Here is a 24,734-nt window from a genome sequence, read left to right as displayed (position 1 = left end):
CTGTGGAATCTACCAAGGTAGGTTGAGCAGTTGAATCAGTGATTAAGAAACCAAGCCTGGAACCCTTATGGTAAAACCAAAACACCCTACTGGAGGGCTGTTCCAAAGTCTCTGCTAGCCTGCTAAAACAAGAGTTAGGGTTTATAAATGATGTCTTCAAATATTATTTAGCTTGTATGAAGTTGAGTCTGAAATTACCTGTCTGCAGATCAGACAGAATAATCCTAATGTAAAATGTATGCATGTATTGGTAGTTGGATATTACTTCTGCAGTGTTATGTAGGGGCAGTGAGAGTATCTCAGCTATTAGCTAATGAGAGTGTCTTTGTTGTTGTGTTATCCCTTAAGAAGCAACCTCTATGATATTAGGAAAAATCCTTTTCTTTAGAGCTCTGTAATAATGTTAGCCATAAGTACAAGTAAGCTGCTGCTTTCACAACACTGGCAGCACAAGCTGCTTTGTATTAAATATGGGAACATGCTATTACGTGTGAACTAGGATAAACTCTTGTCTTTTTTTTAACTTAGCTTCACTGTCTTTGAGACTAGGAGTAACAGAGTAAATATGGGCAAACTCTGTTAATCTGCATGGTTGATGAGACCAGAACCCAACTCTGAACATCTCTCTGGAGATGGCAAGATTGACCTATAGAAGGAGGTATGTCAAGATATTTGTGTCCCCAGAGAGAAGTAGTAATAGTGCTTCTGAAGCTCTGACACTGAAGTGCTGATGCTTGTGCATGTAAAGCCAAATGAAATGGGGAGAAGCCCCTGATGGAGCCATCTTCCCCTGAGAGTTATCTTTGGTTAATCATTCTTTGGATCATGTAGGGGTAAGAATCTAGTTAAGAATCCTTTAATGTTTGCAGTACCTCCTTTTTTAATATCCCTCCTGTGCAATGGAATTTCAGTCTTGGCATTCAGTTAGTATACCTCTGCTGATGGGCAGCCAGCCCTTGCTGGGTTTTGAACTAATGAGCTCAGCTACTTCTAATATCTACTTCTTGGTTCTGTTCTTGGCAGCAGTAACAACCACCATAATGAAGGCTGGATGCCAGCTTAAATTTGAATGCCTCTTTCAGCATTTTAGAAGAATTGATTTAAGAAGGAGTAAAACTTGTGGAGCTATGGGGTTTTAATGGGTGACATTTTCCACCCTAGCAGCTCTACAAGAACAAAGCATTTGTATTTGAAGGAGTGCTTTTGTGCAGTTGTTTCCACTGGAGCTCAAATCTGAAGGTAGGGCTACTGAACTGTGTAAACTGTTTAATCATGATGTTGCCTCATGTGAGGATCTTCTTGCAGAGTAAAACAGGTTCAGAGATACTAGTCCTCTTTATATACTTGCCTTGATAACAATAATAACGTCTAATACCTATGGCTGTGACTGAAATGAGACACTGGCTGTGGTATGGACTAGACATTGGAGAAAGATTGCCTGGCCTGATGAAAGCTCAGTTGAACCTATTTTGTTGTGTGTGCTACTGTGTCTAGTTCTGGGCCCCTCAATATAAGAAGGACATTGAGACTCTTGAATGTGTCCAGAGACGGGCAATGAGAGAGGCCTTGAGCACAAGCCGTATGAGGAGAGGCTGAGGGAGCTGGGATTGTTTAGCCTGGAGAAGAGGAGGCTCAGGGGAGACCTCATTGCTGTCTACAACTACCTGAAGGGAGGTTGTAGCCAGGCAGGGCTGGGTCACTTCTCCCAGGCAACCAGCACCAGAACAAGAGGACACAGTCTCAAGCTGCACCAGGGGAAGTTTAGGCTGGAGGTGAGGAGAAAGTTCTTCACAGAAAGAGTTGCTAGTCACTGGAATGTGCTGCTCAGGTTGGTGGTGGAGTCACCAACCCTGGAGGTGTTCAAGAGGGAATTGGACGTGGCACTTGGTGCCATGGTTTAGTAGTCATGAGGTGACAGGTTGGACTTGATGATCTTTGAGGTCTTTTCCAACCTTATTGATTCTATGATTCTATGTCTGTGCTAAAGGGAGTTGATGATACTGACCTAGAAGACAGTGTTCAGGGGGTTCCATAGCTGTCTTTGGTAAGACTGGATATGCACTTTTTGTAGTGGGTGGTCTATGATATATACAGAACACTTTTGTCTTAATGGGGAGAATGCCTGATGGGAGGAGAAAAAAAAAATTGTCTTGTCAGTTTGGGATGTTTGGAAAGCTTATCAGCTGACCCAGAGACTCCACTTAACATAGGTGCCCTGCTCATTAGCAGTAACACTGTAGAAGGAAAGGGCAAAGTACTTGAATTCTTGAGAGAGACTGCATGAGAAAGGAGTCTAGGTGAGTTGATGTCAGGTGATTAAGCCGTATTTTAAAGGCTTTGGATTTAAAGTGAAGCTCTTTATAACTATCAGGCTACTGATGGCAAGTCAACAGAATTTGTACTTCCTTGATCAGATAGAATAGAATAGAATTAACCAGGTTGGAAAAGACCTTTGAGATCAAGTCCAACTTATCATCCAACACTATCTAATCAACTAAACCATGGCACCAAGCACCCCATCCAGTCTCTTCCTAAACACCTCCAGTGATGGTGACTCCACCACCTCCCTGGGCAGCGCATTCCAATGGCCAATCACTCCTTCTGTGAAGAACTTCTTCCTAACATCCAGCCTAAACCGCATTTGAGAACACTTCAGCAGAACTTGGTTGCAGTTAGTAGGTATCCCCACATTGCATAACAAAGACTTACATGAGAAGCTTATTTAATATGAAGCCTTTCCTGCCCTTCAAAACACGTAGGAAGTGTCATGGTATTCATGGCACAGTGTAGTGAGAGGTATTATTGTAGTGCTGGCAAAATCTCATCAGCAGAAATGTGGAAGCATTCAAGGGAAGGGTCTTGCACTGTTGTTCTTGATTAGTGATAGGCCCCAAAGAGGTTCTAGTGGAGTTCTTAGGAAGGAATTAAAAATAGGTGGAGGGGAAAATTACTGTGGATTATAATTATGTCAACTTTCATCTTCTGACAATTCAAGAGCTCAAAACTGGCCTTGCAGATTACCCATTCTGTTTGCACTGCTTCAAGCTCTTATGAAGAGCGGAGATGATTCCCTAGCCTGACTGCATAGCCAGTCCTACTAAAGGTAGGAAGGGGGAAAATAAGCTCAAATAAAAGACAAAGGGGAAAATAGGCTCAAGAAAGTATTCTTTTGTAGCTGCTTCCTGTGTAGCTAAACTTCCCTTGTGAGTGCACAGAACTCTGCAAACTCTGGAACTGCCTTTTAGTGGTTTACAGTGGGGGATAAAAAGCAGGCACTTCAGTCTCCTCCATGATTTGAGAGAACTGGGGCCAGGTGGGTTTGCTCCAGATCATGAAGCATGGTTTAAAGCCTTCACCATGATAGCATTTGTGTAAGGATGGGGATGACTCTTCCTGGAAGTGCTGCTTGCGATACCATCCTTCAACTGTTAAAATATACACCTGACATTACTTCAACACTTCTGTGTACCTGAGAGCTTATTTTGACAAAACCATATCATTTTACAATGGAATAGCTGACTTCTCACCTTCTAGTGACAGCATGAAGTTAGAATCCAGCTACATTCACTAGGGCAGAACAGCCTCAACTATTATTATGACAAATTAGAGCAGGGGATATGGTTACTCAAAGGAGATGAACTTGGCTTAAGTTATACAAGAGGCTGTTTATAGTTTGTTTTTGAGTTATGCTGAATAAGCAGAAGACTCCTTAAGCCAAAAAGACTAGATCAAGGTATTAAACAGTACCATTTACTAGACACAAGATTCCACCTTTTATGTCAACGAAGAGTTTTGCTTCTGTTTTCTTTGGGACGAGAAGTTCATTGCCTGACTATGCAAACATCTGGATTTTCTATCTGGTTCAACATGTATGGTAGCAAAGCTAAGGAGAAGAAACAGTCCAAGTTAAACATGCCTTCTCTTGTCGATGTGCTTGACAAATTGAATTTAATCTTAAGTTTGTTCTAAGTTTGCATGTCATCTTGGCTGCAAGGATAATCTGAGTAGGAGAGTGAGCTTTGAAAGAAGCTCAAGTGATGTTAATTCCAAGGAATTAAATCAGTCTCTACTTCAATATTGCCAAACTTACCAGGGAGGTTTAGGAGTTTTGTGTTTAGAAATGTGAGCCTCGAAAATGTCTATTTTGTGGTTCAGAGTTTTGGTTTCCTCTTCTGTTCAGCTGGTTGGTTCAGCAGATGCTCAGACAGGCTTGATGTTTCTAAAATCAGATTTTTATAAAGGTGATACTGATATGTAGGTTAAAGATTCTGTGGGATAATGGATTACTATAAAATATGAAATGAACTTCTGGTCCTTTAGGTCTCTGACATTTTCTCTCCTAAAGTAAACTATAGTTAAGCACTTGCACCTTAAAAACAAACAAACAAAAGATATAATTCTAAAAGTTCACTCCCTGCATGCAATGACTTTTTCTGTTAAAAACAAACACGCCAAAAAAAAACCCAGTAGAGCTTCTCTGGGTCAGATTCTAAGGGCTTTTCATGAACCATTTTTTGTAGGTGGCCTCTTCAAATATGCCATGAGGCAGTTTCTTTGGATCTAGTAGTAGCTTATCTTCTAAAAGCAGAGTGCAGCTGCTACATCTTCTTTGGGGATCAGTTAGTGAAGAAAACCAAAGTGTTTCCCTCCTAAAAGTCATTGAGCAGATGAAATGCAATACTGAAGTGCTCTCCTTTGTTGTTGTAGCTTACACAAAACAGATTGAGGGAGGATGGTGGGGGGAAGGGAGAATCACTGTAGAAAACTGAGGCTTCTATCCTGTCAAGGCAGAAAACTCTTGAATTCAACTCCTACAAAATACTTCTAGAGTTTGCCTGCTTTGTGGTGTGATCCCATGTGTTTGCCCAGCCTTCACCATCCTCAAGCACAGGCTGTGTGCTTTGAACCCGTTCTTGTTTGCACAGCTGGGGGCTTGGGGCTGAAACATAAGTGGTGCTTTAACTTAGGCTAGACTCCTCACTTTGCAGGTGGGATGACTCAAGGAACAGAAGCATTACAATATCCTTCTTGTAAGTTCCTTCTGTCTGGGGGAAGTGCCTGTGACCTTTCCTGGGAAAGCCTTAAGTCTCAGTATAGAACTCTAGGATGCTTGAAAACACCCACACGGGAACTGGAGCTTGTTAAGATACAGGACTTAAAGAAAGTTTGGTTTAAAAATGTGTTCTTTAACCAAAGTTGTCTGCATGCATGTGGAAGACAAACTTGTGCTTCCAAAAAGATAATGTTAAAATAAATCAATCTTTTCCTTCTCTGCCCCAAAACACAGACTTCCCAAGAAGCACACTTTGAAAGCCTTTTTTCACTAAGGTTCTGAGGCTGCCTGGGCACTTTCAGGAGAGAGACTGGACGCTCTGGCACGCTGTTGGGAGTTGTGGTAGCTCTGGCTGATTAATGTCTTTCTGCACATGGAAGACTGGGAGCCACCTTGAGTTTCTAAAGCTTTCAGTTTTATTTTTTTCCTCTGTATTCCTTGAAGCCAAGGATTTTGGCTCTCTGGCTTAGAGCCAGGATCTCTGACACTTTTTGAGGCCTGCTAGGCTTCTGGTTCCATGGCAGGAAACTTGGCTGAAGTCCCAAAATTAAGGCTGAAGTTAAAGACCTTGTGCCCTGTAGGCAACCTGCCATGGGGCTGAGCCTGGCTGTGGTTAAAACTGGGACTTGGTCCCCACTCTGCCTCCACTGTGGCTAGTTGCACCAGTTTGGAGCCTGAAACCTGGGAATAAATTTGTGAGGTTAAAACTAGGAAGTACGAAACGATGCTTTCCAACAGCAACAAGTGTTCAGAAGTGTGTAGTCTCACCTAATGTCTAAAATGGTATGGCTTTCATGGGGAATTCTCAGGATGGAGTTGCCCATTTATACTTTAGACAGGCCAGTCTGAATGCTTAGACAAATGGGTGGGTGATCTGTGCCATATGAACATGCCTGCATTGATCACTTCCCCCCGCCCCCAAAGATGTATTCTGAGGGTCTTCGAGCTTGGAAGGTCAAGGCAATGCACATGCTGTTTGCCTGAGCTGTGCTCCTCAGTTTTGTTGGGCAGCCGCCTGTGGTACTTGGAGGCAAAGCTGCCAGACCACAGAGGCACCTCAGGACTGCTGTCCTGTAGATTAGTTTCTTAATAGACTTCCACTTTTCTCATGTTCATGTCACTTGTGTCCCTTGCTCCCTCTTTCCCCTGAAGCCTGGCAAAGGCACGTTACTCTGGTACTGCGGTGCTTTGGCCATTTCCCGTTGCCTCCATCACAAAGGGCTGTGCTGTTCTGTTTGTGCTTATAACGTATCCAGATGGTGAATAGAATGAGTGACCACCAAGCTCATTTTCACTTGTGGGGTCAGACCTTTCTCTGCTAAATAACACAAGCGTTCCCAGCTGCTGTGCAGCTGCAGGGAGTCTGCTTTCCTTCACAGGCATTAAAAACCCTTTAATCAGTGTTTGTTGTTTGTCAGCAGTGGTGTTGAGGTGTGGAGAAAAAGAACAGATATGCTTTGTTGGCAAAGTTAACTTCATTCTGACCTCTTATCTTTCCTTTTTCTTTTCAAGTCTGAAGAAGCAGAAAGTAGTTTGGGAAGTGGTTTCAGCAAGCACCTGTGTAAATGTATTTGCTGAAGGAGAAGGTTTATGTCCTTAAACAGATGCAACATTTGACATAAAAAGATGTTCTGAGAGCTGCATTGAACTGGAAGCTCTTTAGGGCAGGGACTCCCATCTTAAGGAGCTGTGCTGGCTTCCTTAATGTAAGCAAATGTTCTGAAAGTACAAATACTGTTATGTTATAGTGGTGTTACTTATGCTTATTTTAGTGTTGAGACTTCATTCAAGAGATCTAATTTGCAGCCTGGTCAATTTTAGCATTCCCCAGAGAAATTGTTCATGATATTTTTGTTTGTTTGTGGGTGGGGTTTTTGGTGGGTTTTTCCCCCCTCTTTTTTCTTTAGTGGAGTTTTGTGTGTTTATGGGTTGCTGTGGGGTTTTTTGGTGTTGTTTTTCTGTTCTGCTTTTAATAGTTCTGCTGTCATGGAGGTAAAGGAAAGAGAAAAGAACTGATAAGTGAGTGACACTGTTTCCAGTCCCATTTGTTTTGGATGTGGTCTGTCCTGAAACAAATGGAAGCAGAGATGTCAAGAAGAAGCTTTGAGGAATCTCAAAGCTAAGATCATGATTTCTCTCTCTGCTCTAGATGAAGTTTGGAAACCTGCTGGTGCTGCATGTGTCTGCAGGGTTATTTTTCCTCTGAGTCTGAATCTGTTCAGGTTGTGTGTCTGCGTGCAGAGCACCACACACTGCTCTGTGACTGGTGAATCTGTTGTTTGCAAAGCCTTTTTGCATTGCCATCCTGAAGATGTTCGGACATCAAGCTTTGACTCGAACTTGAGGAGTCACAATAGGATGTTTGGTTTAAGAGGCTGAATACTTTATCTTGCTACCCTTCTGCTGAAGGGACCAGCCTCAGCTGTGTCACTGCCTCAGCTGTGCCAGGGTAGGCTGGGTAGCCAGGTGTCAGGGCACCCTGTGCACATTCCTCACAGCCCTCAGCCTGGCTCAGCCATATCTCCTGTGGTGGCCAAGGTGCTTTTCTGGAGCAGGGATGTGCTCCTTGGAAAAGTAGTCTTGCTTGAAGTAGGAATAAAGAACTGGGAAGGATTAACTTATGAATTGTAGTCCTAGTGGTTAAAATGATGAATTCAAGTGTTTTCCCCATGGGCAGACATATTTCAGCGTTCATCCAGTGGTGGTTTTTTTTTTGAGTGGCTGAGGCCACTTAAAAAGGAGGGCAGTTGTGCTCTTGGACAGGCAGAAATGGTAGGAACAGAGCTCTTTGCCGGGTGGTAGGGCATGGACAGTCAAAACAGCTAGTGGCTGGACTCTGTTGATGCTAATTTCTATAGCATGAATGCTTATCAGCTAGAAGGAGGACAAAGAACCACCATTTTACTGTCTGAAACCTAACAGGGCTGCTGACCAAGCCGAGAGCTCTAAGCTACAGTGAACCGGGTGACCTGCTGCAGAGGGGGGCTCTTGGGAGTCCTTCAATAAGGTTCCAGGAGATCCAGCTTTACTGGCAGAGCTGTCAGATCACATGAGAAGAAACTTGATAAGAAAGGCATGATGCTGGATCCTTCTGGAAATTAATGCAGGCTTTTAGAGTGATAATCTGGTCGAACAAAACAAGCAGCATCTTGTGCAGCTACGTAAACCATTAACTTTTTTGGCAAGGCAGGTGTGGCATCTTCAGTGTCTGGAAAGCACCTAACATGCTGTGTGGGCTCCCTGCTGTAATCCAAATTGCAAATGCTAAAAAGGCTTTGATTTTTTTAAAGTTTTTCAATTTTATGTTTTTTATAACATGGTTCTTGGCTTAATTTGGGTAGGCAAGGGCTTCATAGATTACATTGGGGCGCTCCGTGTGTTCCTTCAGGGCCTCATAATTAATCGATGGTGAGCTGTGCCTCCTTGTCCCTCTGCAGAGAGGCACCAGAGGAAAGCTCTTCATAGCCTGAGGTTTAGCTTGTTTGTCAGCCCTGAGAGACCTTCTAATCTTCAGAGATGCTCTTTGTGGAAGGAGAGGCCTTCCTGGCCTGCAAGGCCTCTCTGTACAAAGTATTTTGGTACGGGGTGCAGAAGATTTAGGTGAACTTTCATGATACATGCTGAGTTTTCAGTGAGTCCTTAATACAGTTTGATGCTGGGACCCAGTATTCTAGTGGTTTTGATGTACCTCTGGATAACTCTGCTCTGTTTCTGACACAAAGACTTTGCAGAAAGTTTCATGCCAGTAGCTCAAGCTCTCAAAGCTGTGATAAATGGTGGTTGTATGTGCCCTTTCTAAGCCAGTGTGGCTTCTGTGTTTAAGTGAGTAGTGTTTGTGCACCGTGCTGCAGTGTTGGGCAGCTCTGCTTTTAAAGCCTGTTTATACAGGCAGCTGAAGAGCCTCGTGAACCTTTCAGGGTCTCTGATATCACACTCTAGGATGAAGCAGTCAGTGCCTTCTGTCTGCTTTCTGCTGTATGTGTTCAGTTACTGGTGATCTTTACCTCAGGGGGCTACAGAAAGGTTACTGTACCCAGAGCGATTTCAAGCTAACCTGTGATAGTTCAGCCCCTGACAAGAACTGGGCAAAAATCTGGTCCAGCTTTACAGTGTTTTTATAGTCTAGTCCAGGTCTCTATAAACAATTTAAAATTGCCTTCAGGTTTAAATTTTCCAGTTTCCTATTTGGAGCAGGTGTTGCCAGGTTATAGAAAGTGATGCAGAAAAGGAACAAAAACATCTTAAAAACTGCTGTTACAAACGTTGGCAAGTCTCTGACAGATGAGATTTGGGGGGACGGGGGCGGGGGGAAGGTTTGCCCCATTGACAGTCAAACAAGTGCAGACCTCGCTTTCTTTTCACAGCTGTCATGTTTAAATAGGGGCTTTAGTAATGCATGAATCTTCAAAACATCCAGCAGCACAGAGCTAATGTTTTCATATGAGAATATGAAACTTCTGGATTGTTTCTCTCATTTAATTCTGGAGAAAAAGGGACTGAAGGATTTTAATGTTTTTAATGTCAAAAAAAAAAACCAACCCCAAATTTCGGAGATGCATGTTCTTAGTGGTTAAAAACCAACCCAAACTTGGCTTCAGGCAATGTTTTATATATCTATATCTATATATATATATACACTTTTTTCCCCCAACAGCCTAACCTCAAAGCATAGAGCAGACAGCTTTGTAGGCAACTGTAACACCCAGGTGATTATGGCAGCGACTTGTCATAGTATCAGTCAGGGTTGGAAGGGACCAGGAGGATCATCTAGTTCCAACCCCCCTGCCATGGGCAGGGACACCCCACACTAGATCAGGCTGGCCAGAGCCTCATCCAGCCTGCTCTTAAAACACTTCCAGGGATGGGGCCTCAACCACCTCCCTGGACAACTCATTCCAGGGCTTGCACTTCCCTGTAAGGCATTCAGATCTCAACACACTTGGAGAGCCATGGCTTCATGCAGGCAGGGTGTCTGTCAGTCAGTCTGAGCTGCTCAGCTCATAACTGCTTCAACAGCAAGCTGGGATGTTGATGTATTAGGGAGCAACTGGGTCCCCCCCAAGGTTTGCAGGATGCTTAAGAGGTGGGAGCTTGGGAAAAGGAAGTGAAAGGCAGGGTTAGCTTCCCTTTTCTTTGCTTAATTCTTGTGGGACTTGTTTCCTGAGTCCCCTGAAATATTCCTGTGAGCAGGTGGTTGGGTTGGGTAATTAAGGCCTGACTAATCACTAAGTGGGGTAGTGTGGGATACAAAAAGGGCTGCTGCTTTGTGTTCTGCCAGAACTGACAGTGGTCATGGAAAGAAGACTGTCTGTTGAGGTACTCAGTGAAATAGTATAAACTTGGGAGAGACCTGGGTATCTCTATAGGTAGCTCAGAGTACAGCTGAGGGTACGACAGTGACCCATGGGGGTTTGCAGGGAACAAGGAGTGTAAGCACTCATTCTTGTGCACTGTGGGTTTCCCCATCTCCAGAAGATAGGGCAGGAGCCACACTGTCCTCAGAAGAGAAACCAAAGTGACCATGGTATGGAGAAAGTCATCTGGGTGAGGAGTTGGGAGACTGGGGTTGTCCATGTGGAGAGAGTGACAAGGAAGGAATGCCATGCTTGTATGAAACAGGCTGCATCTGAACCGAGTGCTTGGGAAGAAGAGGTGTTTAGAAGGACATGGGTTTCTTGAGAGAAAGTAGCTTTTTCATGTAGTGTGCAATTAGTTTGTGGGACGCATGGAATGCAGTTAGCCGAGCAGGATGTCATTGGGAAGGAACAAAATGTGGCTGTGGGAGCGTGTATGTATGCTGTTAACAGGTGGTATCCACAGATGACATAATTTAAACCCCAAATAGCTGGTAATATAAAGCTGGCCACATCCATAGTTCACCTGCCAAGGCTAATCTTGATAGGTTATTTGGATTCCTCCATCCTAGGAGATAAGTTTCATGCACCTCTGACTGCAATTGTCTGGTACCATTACACTGCTTGCGGCAGGGCAGTGGGCAAGTCGGGCTGCTGTGACTCAGTATTGCCCTTCCCACGTGGGTTGTGTTTGGCTTTGCACACCTCATGTTTTTGGAGGGGAGGCAGAGTGAGCAGTATTTCTGCTCCAGAAAATGGCATGGCAAAGACTCTTAGTTTTATTATTGCTATTTATTTTATTTTAGAGGTGTATGTGTTTCATTTCAAGCTGCCTTCAGGCAAAGCCAGCTTTGGTAGGCAGCTCACACTGCACTGCAGACCATACTGCTATTGTCATAAAAACAAACCACCCTGCTCTGGTTTGGGCAACCAAACCAACCTTCTTTTTTTTGTTTGTTTGTTTAACTCCCTCCCTCCTGGTGTTTTTGTTTTTTTTTTTTTTCTTCCTTCAGTTTTTAATAAGTGACCGTGACAGAGACCCTCAGTGTAACCTGCATTGCTCCAGGTCCCAGTCCAAGCCTCTCTGTGCCTCTGATGGCAGAACATATGAGTCAATGTGTGACTACCAGAGAGCCAAATGCCGGGAGTCGAGTCTGAGCGTGACGCATCGTGGCCGCTGCAAAGGTAGGTGAATTTCAAATACTTTCCAGGGTGGAGTGGGGGTCCTACCTCCTAAGAAACTGGATTCTTAGGCTCTTATGTTTAATACCACGCTATGAGTAATCTGGTTGGAATCGTACGTTCATGTGAACAGGGGTATGCGAGTCTGGGTTTATGTAGCAGGAGCAAGAACCAAGCAGATTATGAATGAAAAAAGACAAGGGAGCCAGAGACCTCACTGGAAAAGGGCTGAAATGTGTGGGCAGAGCAGAAGGAGCTGGCTCCATGCAAATGCAAAATCAGATCCTGAAAGAGGAGGTCTTTGCCACCTGTGCTGGTGAGAAGCTGAGATACCTTTGAACGGTAAGAATGCAGAGTGGGGAAGAATTTGCAGTGCACATTATGTATCTAGTCCCTTCTCAGAGATACAGAGCTTTTCTGCACTGAGCTAACTCAGAAGACTGTATGCATACAAAGATTTACATGGCCCGTTTGCTGTTACACATCTACTTCAAAGTGAGAATATTGTTTCTCTCAACTCTGCTCTTCCTAAGCATAGTCTAAGGGTGAAGCCAAAACTTTTTAAGGAATATTAGTGTCTTGCCCCACAAATGGTTTTGCTTCTGCGGTGTAGTGCAAAAGCAAGTGCAGTTTCTAAGAGCACAATTGACACAGAGGGCAGATGGCACAGATGTTTTTAGCAATTGGTTAAAGTGACAGGAGAAACTCATTAAAATCCCTGTGGAAGGATAAATAGGCATGTGTTTAAGCCTGGCTTTGGTTTATGAAAGATTTTTTTTTTTTACCATTGTGAAAATGTGTCTTTGTCAGAATTACTTGTTCTAAAATGGAAATCCCTTTTCAATGTATTGACAAGCTTTAGAGTTCTAAGTAAATCATGAGCATGATCTTACACCTTACTCTTTTCAACGAGTTCTCATTTGGGTGGAAAAAAGCTTTCTTCTATGATTTTAATTAAAAATAAATAAATCAAATTTTTCTTTTTTTTCTTTCCTCCCCACTGCTGTGTTGCTTTATGGCAGCTTCTCCTCCACAACATGCTTTCTGAGTACTGAAAATCCAGATGAATTTATTTATTTATTTGTTTGGCTTGTTCTTGCAAGTGATGCCTTTTAAAATACCATCACAATGAGAAGCAGTGTCCTGGAAGTCCTGATTTTGCTTTCATCACTTGAACAGAGTGACCTTGGTAAAGCAGCTCTGTGGCTGATACTGGCATATAAGCTGGTGCTGCTCAGCCACTTGAAACGTGGGAGCTGGCTTGTGGTACATCTGTGTGCAAAACTGCCTGTTTCTGGAAGTGGAGAAAATGTTGATTGCCAAACTACACAGCTTGCTGTATATGGTGACTGCAAGGAATCCCAAAACAGTCACTAACTAAAGACTGTTGTCTTAAGCACAGGTAACATTCTTTCCTTTCTGCCCTCAGATGCAACTGAAATGTTTAGCTGAAGCTGCTCATGTTCTTTTTTTCCTTGCCCTGTAGTAGTGTACAGCACCTAATAACCTGAGAGTATTGGACAGCTATGAGTCTTGCTTTTACACACTAAGGCTTCCATGAATACCTGAGAATTGGGAATGTTCTTAACTATCCCATTCAAATGTAACCTTTCTGGTGATTTTTGTGTGGGATGTGTCACTGTAAGGTATCTTGTTTTTCTAATTGTGTTAGGGTTATGACCTCCAGTTGTGCTGAAAGATCACTGGTCTTGACAAATACAGACTGGTATGCCTAACTGCAGGCACTTAGCCAGGTTGTTACCTTCCTTTGCTTGAGGACAAAATATCACCAGCAGTGTCTGAGCACCTTCTGCTGCAGGGCACCAGCTCCACCCTGAACAGCCTTCATTTTCTTCTGCATGACAGACACTCTAAAGGGGAACTGCCTGGAAGAGGGATCGCACGGGCCATTGAGCCCAGTCAATTGTGACAGATACTGTAAACTTACCTTTATGAAATGAGCAATTTTAACTTGAGCTTCTTTCTTTAAGGAGGGGGTGAAAAAAAAAAAACACAAACCAAACAAACAACCAGGTAACTAAAATAAGGAAAAGAGGAAGTATATTGTGAACAGCAAGGCATGGTTCTGCACCCCAGATTACCTCAAGTTTCTAATTTCATGTACCGATAGCTTGAACTGTGCTTCTGCCAAGACAAACAGATTGGTTTCTATAGTGAGAACAGAACCTTTTTGATTCAGCTTAGCTCTCTGCTCTCGCTCAAGAAGCTAAGGACCTTTAAAGATGAAATCTTGGCAGCCCTTTGGGAACTATAACTCTTACTCAGCTTTCACTCCTTGTTAGCTTCCTCACGTGCTTATCCATGAAATTCCTGCAGTGCTGAACTCCCTCCGAACCCTTACTTGCACATCGCAAAGGGTTAAAAGTCATGAGTAGCTTAAAATGATCAAACTAGGACACCCATGACAAATGGAGCCTCGTTGAGATTCCAGAGAACAGTTCCAGATGGCATAGCTGTGCATAACATACACAGCCAAGCACTCCTACCTGGATCTTTTGTCAGCAGGCATCTTAGGATCTGATGTCAAACGAGATTTCCACTGCAGAGCGTTGCAGGGATGAAGGACAAATACTTCTGAAATGAGTCTTGTCAATCTGTGAGGATTATGCAGTGGGTGTTGGGGTATGTTTGATATCTGTGGCTTAACACAAATTTAAGCTCTATGTTAACTGGTTGGTTTTAGGAACTTGTTTTGCCAAGTTAATTGGGGAAACAAAAACACAATCAACCAACCACCCAAAAAGGGTGGAAATAGTCTAAAAACTCCATGTAGATTCGTAAGTGTTGGTTTTGAAAGGCTGCTGGGGTGGAGCTTGTTCTTGGATCACGAACTACTTTGTGGAATGAACCTCTCTGTAATTGCTGATGGGAATTAACAGATCTTCAGCACTCCTGAGACACGAGCATCTACAAAAGTTTAGCTGATGTGCTGGCAAGGAAGGTCTCCTTCTGACTAGGAATGGAGTTGTTTAAAAGGTAATTTAGAATAGAATAAACCAGGTTGGAAGAGACCTTCAAGATCATCATGTCCAACCTATCATCCAACACCACCTAATCAACTAAACCATGCAACCAAGCACCCTATCAAGTCTCCTTCTAAACACCTCCAATGATGGCAATTCCACCACCTCCTTGGGCAGCCCATTCCAATGGGCAATCACTCTCTCTGTGTAGAACTTCTTCCTAACCTCCAGCCTAAACCTCCCCTGGCACAGCTTGAAACTGTGTCCTCTTGTTCTGGTGCTGGTTGCCTGGGAGAAGAGACCAACCCCTGCCTGGCTACAACCTCCCTTCAGGTAGTTGTAGAGAGCAATAAGGTCACCCGTGAGTCTCCTTTTCTCCAGACTAAGCAACCCCAGCTCCCTCAGTCTCTCCTCATAGGGCTTGTGTTCCAAGCCCCTCACCAACTTTGTTGCCCTTCTCTGGACACCTTCCAGCAACTCAACATCCTTCCTAAACTGAGGGGCCCACAACTGGACACAGTCCTCGAGGTGCAGCCTAACCAGTGCAGTGTACAGGGGCAGAATGACCTCCCTGCTCCTGCTGGCCACACTGTTCCTGATGCAGGCCAGGATGCCATTGGCCCTCCTGGCTGCCTGGGCACACTGCAGGCTCATGTTCAGCCTCCCATTGACCAGCACCCCCAGGTCCCTCTCTGCCTGGCTGCTCTCCAGCCACTCTGACCCCAGCCTGTAGCAGTGCATGGGGTTGCTGTGGCCAATGTGCAGAACCCGGCAATTTTTGTCCTCTGCCTACTGTTCTGATTGGACAGGAGATGTTCTGATTGGACATGGATCATGCTAGATACATGTGTTCTGTCTTTGAACTTTGTTGTTTGTAGTCAAGGGAAGATAAAGGAGGTCCTTCCTCAACAACAGTCAGTGAACCGAAATGGCGCTTTCATTTGCTTGGCAAATTTAGGCATTATTTTTAAGCATGTTCCAAATAAGTTACGGGACTCTGGGGTAGAAATGGTTGGGGGGTATCAAAGGAGGAGGAAAGCACATTGGCATGGAAGGAAAGAATTTGGATATTCCAGGTGTAGGACTTGCCAGAAATAAAGTGGAAAGCAGTGAGGAGAGCGGAGAATGCTCGACACCCCATGGGACAGCATGGGGTGTCAAGCTCCCCATGGGACGGCATGCTTTTTGTGGTTTGCTCAGCTTCTGTTTTTACCCATTTCATGCAAAGACACAGATCACTGGCTGGAGTAAATGGATGTGAATCTGCTGACTTCAGTGTAGCTGGACTGCTTCATGCCTGGTGGGGGGGACCTGGCCTGCGTGTGTGGAACTAGAAATAGTTCAAAAGCTGCATGGATCAATTTTTGCCCCTTGAGCTTTTAACAGAATTAAAATTAAATGCCTAGATTTTTGTGGTTCCATAGTATAGATTTGCTGCTGGTGTTATGTAGATGCCTGGAGATGTTTTACTGTCGTGTGGTGTCAAAACTGCCTCTGCCTGTTGAAGAGAGGATGCTGGAATTCTTGGGGCTTATTAAGGAGTGCACTGTATATATTACGAAGGCCACGGTGGTCTCATTTGAATAAACTGTTCATGGATAAGATCAACCATGGTAACTAGCCAACTTCATTGCAAAATCCACAATTATGTGTGCCTGCATTCTGCAGATTAGGCTGCAGATGTCAAAAACATCACCTGCAGTTCACGATTTCATAGTTGCCAGCTACCAACCTGGGAATTAATTTTCTTGAGAAGGCAGCTGTCAGAGCTGCAGTAAATCTGTCCTAAGTTTGAAGATATTGAACGTCATATTATTAAACAGCTCTCCTTGTTGAAAAAGTCATTCAGCTTTGGTTTTTCACCTTATGTAAGGGAGGGGAGAAGGTCCTGCTTAGCCTGTCTGGACCATGAAACTATAATGCATTAACACCATCCTGTCTTCTGAGCTTGGTGTTTGCTATTACAGAGAACCTTTTCAAAAAGATGGAAGAAAAAGTGCTGAAACACTCAGGTAAATAATCGAGATGCAGAGCAGGATCTATAAGCCTACATCATCAGGAACAGTGTGGCCAGGAGGAGCAAGGAGGTCATTCTGCCCCTGTACTCGGCACTGGTTAGGCCACACCTTGAGTACTGTGTCCAGTTGTGGGCCCCTCAGTTTAGGAGGGATGTTGACTTGCTGGAGAGTGTCCAGAGAAGGGCAACAAAGTTGGTGAGGGGCTTGGAGCACAAGCCCTATGAGGAGAGGCTGAGGGAGCTGGGGTTGCTTAGCCTGGAGAAGAGGAGACTCAGGGGTGACCTTATTGCTGTCTACAACTACCTGAAGGGAGGTTGTAGCCAGGTAGAAGTTGGTCTCTTCTCCCAGGCAGCCAGTACCAGAACAAGAGGACACAGTCTCAAGCTGCACCAGGGGAGGTTTAGGCTGGAGGTTAGGAAGAAGTTCTACACAGAGAGAGTGATTGCCCATTGGAATGGGCTGCCTGAGGAGGTGGTGGAGTCACCATCACTGGAGGTGTTCTGGAGGAGACTTGATGGGGTGCTTGGTGCTATGGTTTAGTTGATTAGATGGTGTTGGATGATAGGTTGGGCACGATGATCTTGAAGGTCTCTTCCAACCTGGTCTGGTCTATTCTATTCTATTCTATCATAACATCAGGCTCTGGTCAAGCTTGCAATGATTCTTCTATCTGTTGCGAGCTATTTGGCAGCTACGTTTTAATGTTTGGCCCTTATGTAATATTTCACATTTTCTAATTAACAAAAATAGCAAGGTGAAGTCATCCCCCTGAAATCACATGTTGATGCAAAGATTATGAAAATAACAGCCTGTGGAGTGAGAGAGAGAAGGATTGACAGCCCTTTTAAAAACAAACTGGTCAATGTTGATATTAAAGACACTGTTTTTACTGGAACTGGCCTGTGAAACAACAGACGAAGAAAGATAGCGGTGTGCACACACCTCTCCAGCCAGCACAGGGGAGGTGGTTGTTCCAAGCCAAGGCTGTAAAAGGACTGTCACAACCTTTTGAAAAGCAATGAGGGGGGATGAGAGAAGTAACTAGGACTGAGTGTTCATGAACGGAAGAAAAACTATCTGTCTTCGCTGTACTTCAGCAGCAGTTTATGAAGAGACTTCCCTTGAGCCAAGAGCTGAATTGCAGAAGAGGATGTTGCAACAAGAGGAGCTCTTAAATGCAACGTGGTGGTGCTGTGCTGTGCCGTGTGGTCTACTGGCTGGCACTAGAGAGTTCAACCTATAAAGGCCAGTTAAAATTGTCAACTTGGCAGTTACATGTTTACATTATCTTATCCTTACAGTAAGGACTTAATTGTGTTCATGTCTGCCCATTAGTCAAACTGAACAAGAGCTGAGTTAGTCTCCCTTCTGCCTGGGCTGTGAATGTGTTTGTACTACAGGGAACACCACAAAAGGTTTGTTCTTACCAGCCATGGGGTGAAGCATCCAGCTTTAGCCATCCAGTAGTGACTGCCCCAGCACAGAAGTTGGGTGTCCTGTGGGAATGTTTTATACTTCTGTCTTATGTTCAGGGGAGGAACCAAACATGCCTGTCTGCAGTCCTGTAGCTTCAGATGGAGAGACCAGATAACACACTTTCTTTTCTGAAACTGCTTTGATTGTCACCTGAGAGATTTCCTCTCCTTATAGGTGCAGATGGCTACGTAGTTGCCTCCTGTTAAGCAGAACTTGAAGGTGTGTTTAGTCAGACAACTAGCTATAAAACAGAAGGTGCACCCACACCCTCTGGTTTTGTAATAATGTCCTGTGTCATGCCAAGCAAGATTAGACTTTTAAGCTTGAACAGGAGATCTGCAGGTGGTAGGTGTTCCAGTTAACAGCATTGCCAGTGCTTCCTTTTTAGCAGGAAGAACGAGCAGGTGTTGGAAGGGTCAGTACTGCTGGCAGGACCATCCTTCCATGAAACTATGCAAACAAGACCTGGTCACTTTGGCAAGCAAGGGGTAAAAAGGAATTCCATCTTAAAGGTTGTATGAAGGGTAGTTGGGGGAAAAAAAAACCAAGCCCACACCACCAACCAAGACAAGCCCACACCACCTGCTTCTCTAAATTCAGTGTAAGCTTTATTCAAGAAAGTCTCTCCATTCTGTGAGTAACAGTCTTGCTGAGATCAAAGCTCCTTGTGCTAAGAGTGTGGTGCAGATACCCCACAAATAAATTACAGTCTAAAGGTGAGAGTGACAGGATCAGAAGGGACGCAAGGTCATAAGGAGGCAAGGTGACCAACTTGGACACACTCAGTGGGTCAGTGACAGAATTGATACGGGCTTTCTGTGACTCAGTGCCTAAGCTACAGACATCTGTGCTAAATGCTATTGCTCTAAATGATGACTATCTCCAAAGAGAGAGGTTTGCTTTCCAGAATTTCAGGAAGCTTGTGAAATCCTTCGTGGGAAGTAATGTGTTTAAACTGAAACGCTGCTGGCAAACTGGAAACAGAGTATGGTTTGAAAGCTTTGGGCTGTCTTTATCAAATCTATTTCCAGCTTTGTCACCGTTTTCTCCATTTTAGGTATGCTTAGATGGAAACTGCCTGCAATGTGAATTCAGTTGACCTGAGAACCTCAACTGGCTTTCTAATTCAGTGCTGATTTTAGTGATTCTGCTATTAAAACTATGTGATCTGTGAAGTAGAATATGGGAGCCAGTGGGACTTTTTATATTAACCAGTGTGATTTCTGTGCCTGTTGAAATGGAGATTCAACCTTGATCACTCTCTGTGCTGGAAGATTCTGATGATCATATTTTGTAGTTTCTGTACTGAAAGTCTTTCAGCCACTGGAATCATGGGAAAATGAAGGTGCTAGTCAAACTCCCATGGAAACAGGTGTTTGCTGTTTTTCTTCTCTTTATAGACTGAAGAGCAGTACTGCTAGACATCACATTTTAAAATACAAATACTGAGTCAATCTGTATCTCTGCAGGGCAGAACTCTTCCCTTTGGCCCATCAGATCAGGCTTATATAGATCTGCACTCTCTAACAGTGAGCTGGACCTGGAAGGTCAGGCTACATGTTGCCATCATCTGGAATAAATGCAGAGCTGAGATCTTAACCCTTTCAAGCTCTGCTTGCAATGTTTTTTATTTGCAGCTGAATTGAGTGACTGATAGGGGAAAATACTATGCATGCCTGGCTGTAAACACTTGGACTGGATATAGAAGCAGGGTTTCAGGAAAGCACAGGCACCTGAACCACACAAAGAGGGAAGTTCAGATGGGTGGCTGGGTATGTTATCGTACTGGGAGAGTTGCTGAGAGAACAAACTTTGTGGGGCAATCCCTTCTTCCATACTACTCACTTTTGGGCCCAAACTACTTGGCTTGTGCTCAGCCATTCAATTTCAGACTGTTAATGTCAACACAAACAATTACTTCCTGGATAGCCTTTCACTGTGTGGACTCTGTGCTCCAGCACTTTTTGGAAGAAGCTTTCAGAGCCCTTGGATAACCATAAAAAGTATTGCCTAGGAAATTAGGCAGCTCTTAACTGGCTCCCAGTTTGATTGTCTAGGTTCGTATTCACTTTTGGGATGTGCCAACTCTGTAGCTGCCTCATTAATGTGCAGGTAATGATCCTTGATGCCTTTATACTTGTTTGGGTTCCTTCACCCTGGCAGCTGCTTGGGACATCTGGTAGCTTTTGAAGAGGCCAAATGGTGTGTGCAATCTAAGTGGGTTTTGCTTTTCTCTCTGTAGATGCTGGCCAAAGTAAGTGTCGATTAGAGAGAATTCAAGCGCTGGAACAGGCAAAGAAACCCCAGGAAGCAGTCTTCATCCCAGAATGCAATGAGGATGGATCATTCACACAGGTAAAATTTCTGTTGGCTTCCTTCAGCCAGGATCCCAGCAGCTGCAGGAGTCTCACTGTTAAGGGATGAGCCAAGTGATGATAGCAGCATAGGTGCACACTCTTAGTTACTCAAAAGTGTTGAAAGCTGGGGACTTGTTTAAGCCAACTGGAAACTTTGCTTTGGTCACCATACCTTAATAGATGTATGCACATGTCATGGCATTCACCTGCAGAATAGCTCAGAAACAAAAATGGCATCGACATCCAGCATGGCACAGAAACAAAACCAAATTGCGGGGGAGGTCAGTTCTTCCCTGAAGATGAGCTGCAAAAAGAGCTGTAGGTCACAAGGAACAGGGTGGACCAAGCTGCTTCTACTGATACCTATACTTTGTCCCAGCAAGAGAGTGGCCTGTTGAGCCTCTTACCTCTGCAGGGTAATTGTTAGTTGCAGGCTTCTCTATTTTGTTATCACAGTATCACCAAGGTTGGAAGAGACCTCAAAGATCATCAAGTCCAACCTGTCACCACAGACCTCATGACTAGACCAAGTGCCACGTCCAATCCCCTCTTGAACACCTCCAGGGATGGTGACTCCACCACCTCCCTGGGCAGCCCATTCCAATGATGAATGACTCTCTCTGTGAAGAACTTTCTCCTCATCTGGAGCCTAAACTTCCCCTGGTGCAGCTTGAGACTGTGTCCCCTTGTTCTGGTGCTGGTTGCTAGAGAGAAGATACCAACCCCTTCCTGGCTACAACCACCTTTCAGGTAGTTGTAGAGAGCAATGAGGTCACCCCTGAGCCTCCTCTTCTCCAGGCTAAACAATCCCAGCTCCCTCAGCCTCTCCTCATAGGGCTTGTGCTTAAGGCCTCTCCCCAGCCTCGTTGCCCTTCTCTGGACATGTTCAAGTCTCTCGATGTCCTTCCTAAACTGGGGGGCCCAGAATGCCCTGATTTACTTTGGGGATCTGACAGAGAGGCAACGAGGTTGCTCTGTTTGGGTTTTTGGTTCTTCACTGTTGCTGGAATTAAATGATGTGTTGGGACTGTTTCACAATGCAGCTTCTCTCGAGAAGCAGTTATCTTAGGCACAGGTAGCAGGGGAGGCTTATGGTTTATTGGCTTGAAGTATCTGTGGGAGTTGAGTAACCCTAGTTGCTGGGCACGCTTCAGAGGCAGCTGGGCTGGAAGCTGTCCTCTGGAACTGCAGAGAATTTGAAATAGTTACTGCAAAATTGAAGTTGGACTTTGGGAGGAGTAGTTTGCAAAGGCAAGGCAGAAATGAAGAGTGATACTTGGTTCTGTTACCACTAGCATATTGAGTAGCGTTCCCCATACTAATTGAACTGGGTGTTAAAAATGGCTCATAGGCGTTTCTCTAACGGGTGGGAGGGTTATGCTCTCTGCCCATTTTGGCACACATCTCAAAAGCCAAACGCTGCAACTCTGAACTCTTCTTTGTGAGCTTAGGCAGCCTGCACAATGCTTTTTGCCTTACCTTTCCTGTATCTAGTACTATCTAGAGGCCTTGTGCCTCAGAAATGTTAAGATTCATTAGCTACTGTTTGCAAAGCCTTCTGAAGGGAAGAAAAGGAATAATTCAAAAATATAATCAATATTGGCTTCAAAAATATGAGTGACAGAAAGCTTTGGGGTTGGTTCAAGCACTTTGTGGTGCCTGGGGGAAGAAGAGAGGAAAGATTTTTCTTTTTTTTTTGGTGATAACCCACCAAAATTTTTTATTCCCCCCTATAAGCCTTGCCCTCCCGTTATCTGGTGTGCAGGAGTGTTTGTTTTGGTTTTTTAATGGTCAGGTGGGAAATGTTTTTATCCACTGTGCCAACTCTGCATACTTTGGAGCAGTATCATATGTATAGTATGGACCATCTTGGGCAGGTGAGTGTAGGAGAAAAGGTGGCTGCATTTTCTTGCAGTCTAGAAATAGAATAAACCAGGTTGGAAGAGACCTTCAAGATCATCCCGTCCAACCTATCATCCAACACCACCTAATCAACTAAACCATGCAACCAAGCATCCTGTCAAGTCTCCTTCTGAACACCTCCAATGATGGTGACTCCACCACCTCCCTGGGCAGCCCATTCCAATGGGCAATCACTCTCTCTGTGTAGAACTTCTTCCTAACCTCCAGCCTAAACCTCCCCTGGTGCAGCCTGAGACTGTGTCCTTTTGTTCTGGTGCTGGCTGCCTGGGAGAAGAGACCAACCCCTGCCTGTCCACACCCTCCCTTCAGGTAGTTGTAGAGAGCAATAGGGTCTCCCCTGAGCTTCCTCTTCTCCAGGCTAAGCAACCTCAGCTCCCTCAGCCTCTCCTCATAGGGTTTGTGTTCCTATCTACACTCAGTTGTTGAAATCTGATTTTGTGAAGAGCTGTTCAGATTATGTTGGCACTGGAGGGGAATGCTTATAAAACCTAGCACAGTGGGCTGGCTAAGTGTTCTGTGTTAAACTTTATAGTTCAAGGAAAAAGGGCAGAGGAAGGCTGACTTTCTGATGTTCCCATCACCTATTCATCAACATCTTGGAGAGTAAAGTAAGGGGTGTAGTTGAATTGGTTTTGTCCTAATAAGCCAGACTGAGAGTTCAGTGAATAAAGATTTGTTTCAGACAGGTCTGTTTGGAAGGTTGGTACCGAAGTCTGAATTGCAGAGCAGTTGCTGGGCCTCTTTCCTGCACATTCCCTGGCCAGCCTGGGTTGTCAGCAGAAGGTCAGCTTTCAGAAATGGTGTGTTTTCAGCTGGCAACTGAGCCATAGTTCACATTCTTCCTCTTTTTAGTCCTATCTCTTTTTTCACCTGGCATGATGAAGGAAGACTCTGATCCCTTTGTAGCTGGAATTAACTGGAATTCATATCATTCCTTGGATCATGAAAATACCCCATGTTCTACATACCTCAGGGACCAACTTCATCTTTTCTAGTGTAGCATTTACAGTAATTGTCCCTGCATAGGGTGTGAATGAGAAACGACATCAGAGGAATCTAGCTGGTTTCAATCTGAAACAAACATTTTCTTTTGGCTTCTGTTCCAAATTAATTAAACTTTGATTTTTTTTAAAGGATGTATAAAAATGAGTATTTCAGTAAACAGTTTAAACAGTTTTTGCTTCCAGCAGCTTGGGAATAGATCTTATCTGGTGGAGGTGGTTTGGATGCTGCATCTTTTGTGCAGAGAATTGGCGTGCTTGGTTTCCATCCTACAAAGGAGCTGTAGGCCAGCTCTTAAAAGTCTGTGAGGCCTTGCTGAAGTCAGCTCTGAACTGTTATTTATTCTGGTTCAGCACTCAGAGTTGCTCCTTCCAAACTCTAAAATCTCAGTTGGGAAGTCCAGAAAAGAAGCAGCATCTCTCAACAAATTTTCTGGGTGAAATATCCACCATGCTCTTCAACCTTGAATCCTCATCCTAGCAAGGATCTAAGCAGATGTGTATGCTTCAGGGTATTCCCTGTATGTGGCGTTGGCTAGGGAAGGTTTTCAACAACTTCCTTCTGTGTAACAGTTACTGGGGGAATATTTTGGGTAGAAGTAAAATTCTGATCAGAGGGGAAACAGATGCAGGCATATATGTTTAGAATACCAAATGCCTTAAGTGCTACATCATTCAAGAACTGGATGACTTGCTTACAGGTCTTGAGCTGAACCTCTTTTGTAGGTGCCCACACAGGTGTTCAGGCCCACATCATCCTTGCCATCACATTTCAAAAGATCTGGGGCTGTGTGAAAGTTTTGCAGGAGCAATAAACAGGACCAGTGCAGGTTGGGGAGCTGTTTAGTAGTAGTAACTTTGTTCACAGAACCTGTTTGGTCTTAACTAGATTGAACTGTTGCTTTTGATTTCTTGTCATCCTTTTGATTAGAAACTAAATTGCAATCAGTATGGGTCAGCAGTGAAAGCACAGCTGAGTGTGGCTATTTCTCTGGAAGCTACTCAAGTCTGCCCTTTCCAGCTCCTGGAATTGCATGCAGTACAAAACTGTGGATTTGGGGCTGGATCCCTAGGAAGCTGCATGGAACTGTAGGGTGATGAAGAGAACAGAATTACTCTGCTGTTCTGTGACGACCACCATATGCTGCATGGGGCCCCCCTGTGCATGGGGCAGCTCAGGGGAGACCGTGCTCACTGTCTATCTTCTACCTTCCTTGCAGGGCATTTGACTCTGAGACCCAACTGTTAGATGTGGTAACAAGGGTGAAAGGCAATCGTGAAGGCAAAGGCATGGCTGACATTTAAACACTGTGTTAGAGAGACATCCTGTGTGCTGGAGGTCTCTTTCAGCCCCTAACACTGTGATTCTGTGACTCTTTAATTATC

General features: G+C 44.3%; 1 protein-coding gene across 2 annotated transcripts in view; it reads left to right on the top strand.

The window, feature by feature from the left end:
* SMOC1 (SPARC related modular calcium binding 1) overlaps positions 1 to 24,734 on the top strand; it is a 150,460-nt gene that overhangs the window by 37,531 nt on the left and 88,195 nt on the right. For both annotated transcript variants that reach the window (XM_054161578.1, XM_054161577.1), the window contains exons 2-3: positions 11,421 to 11,592; positions 20,310 to 20,422. In XM_054161578.1, the coding sequence (XP_054017553.1) occupies positions 11,421 to 11,592; positions 20,310 to 20,422 (285 nt within the window). The remainder of the gene's footprint in view (positions 1 to 11,420; positions 11,593 to 20,309; positions 20,423 to 24,734) is intronic.

The sequence above is a fragment of the Dryobates pubescens genome, chromosome 5, assembly GCF_014839835.1.
Source record: "Dryobates pubescens isolate bDryPub1 chromosome 5, bDryPub1.pri, whole genome shotgun sequence".
Classification (NCBI taxonomy): domain Eukaryota; kingdom Metazoa; phylum Chordata; class Aves; order Piciformes; family Picidae; genus Dryobates; species Dryobates pubescens.
The sequence above is the reverse complement of the archived record's forward strand: the minus strand, read 5'-3'. Positions and strand labels throughout refer to the sequence as shown.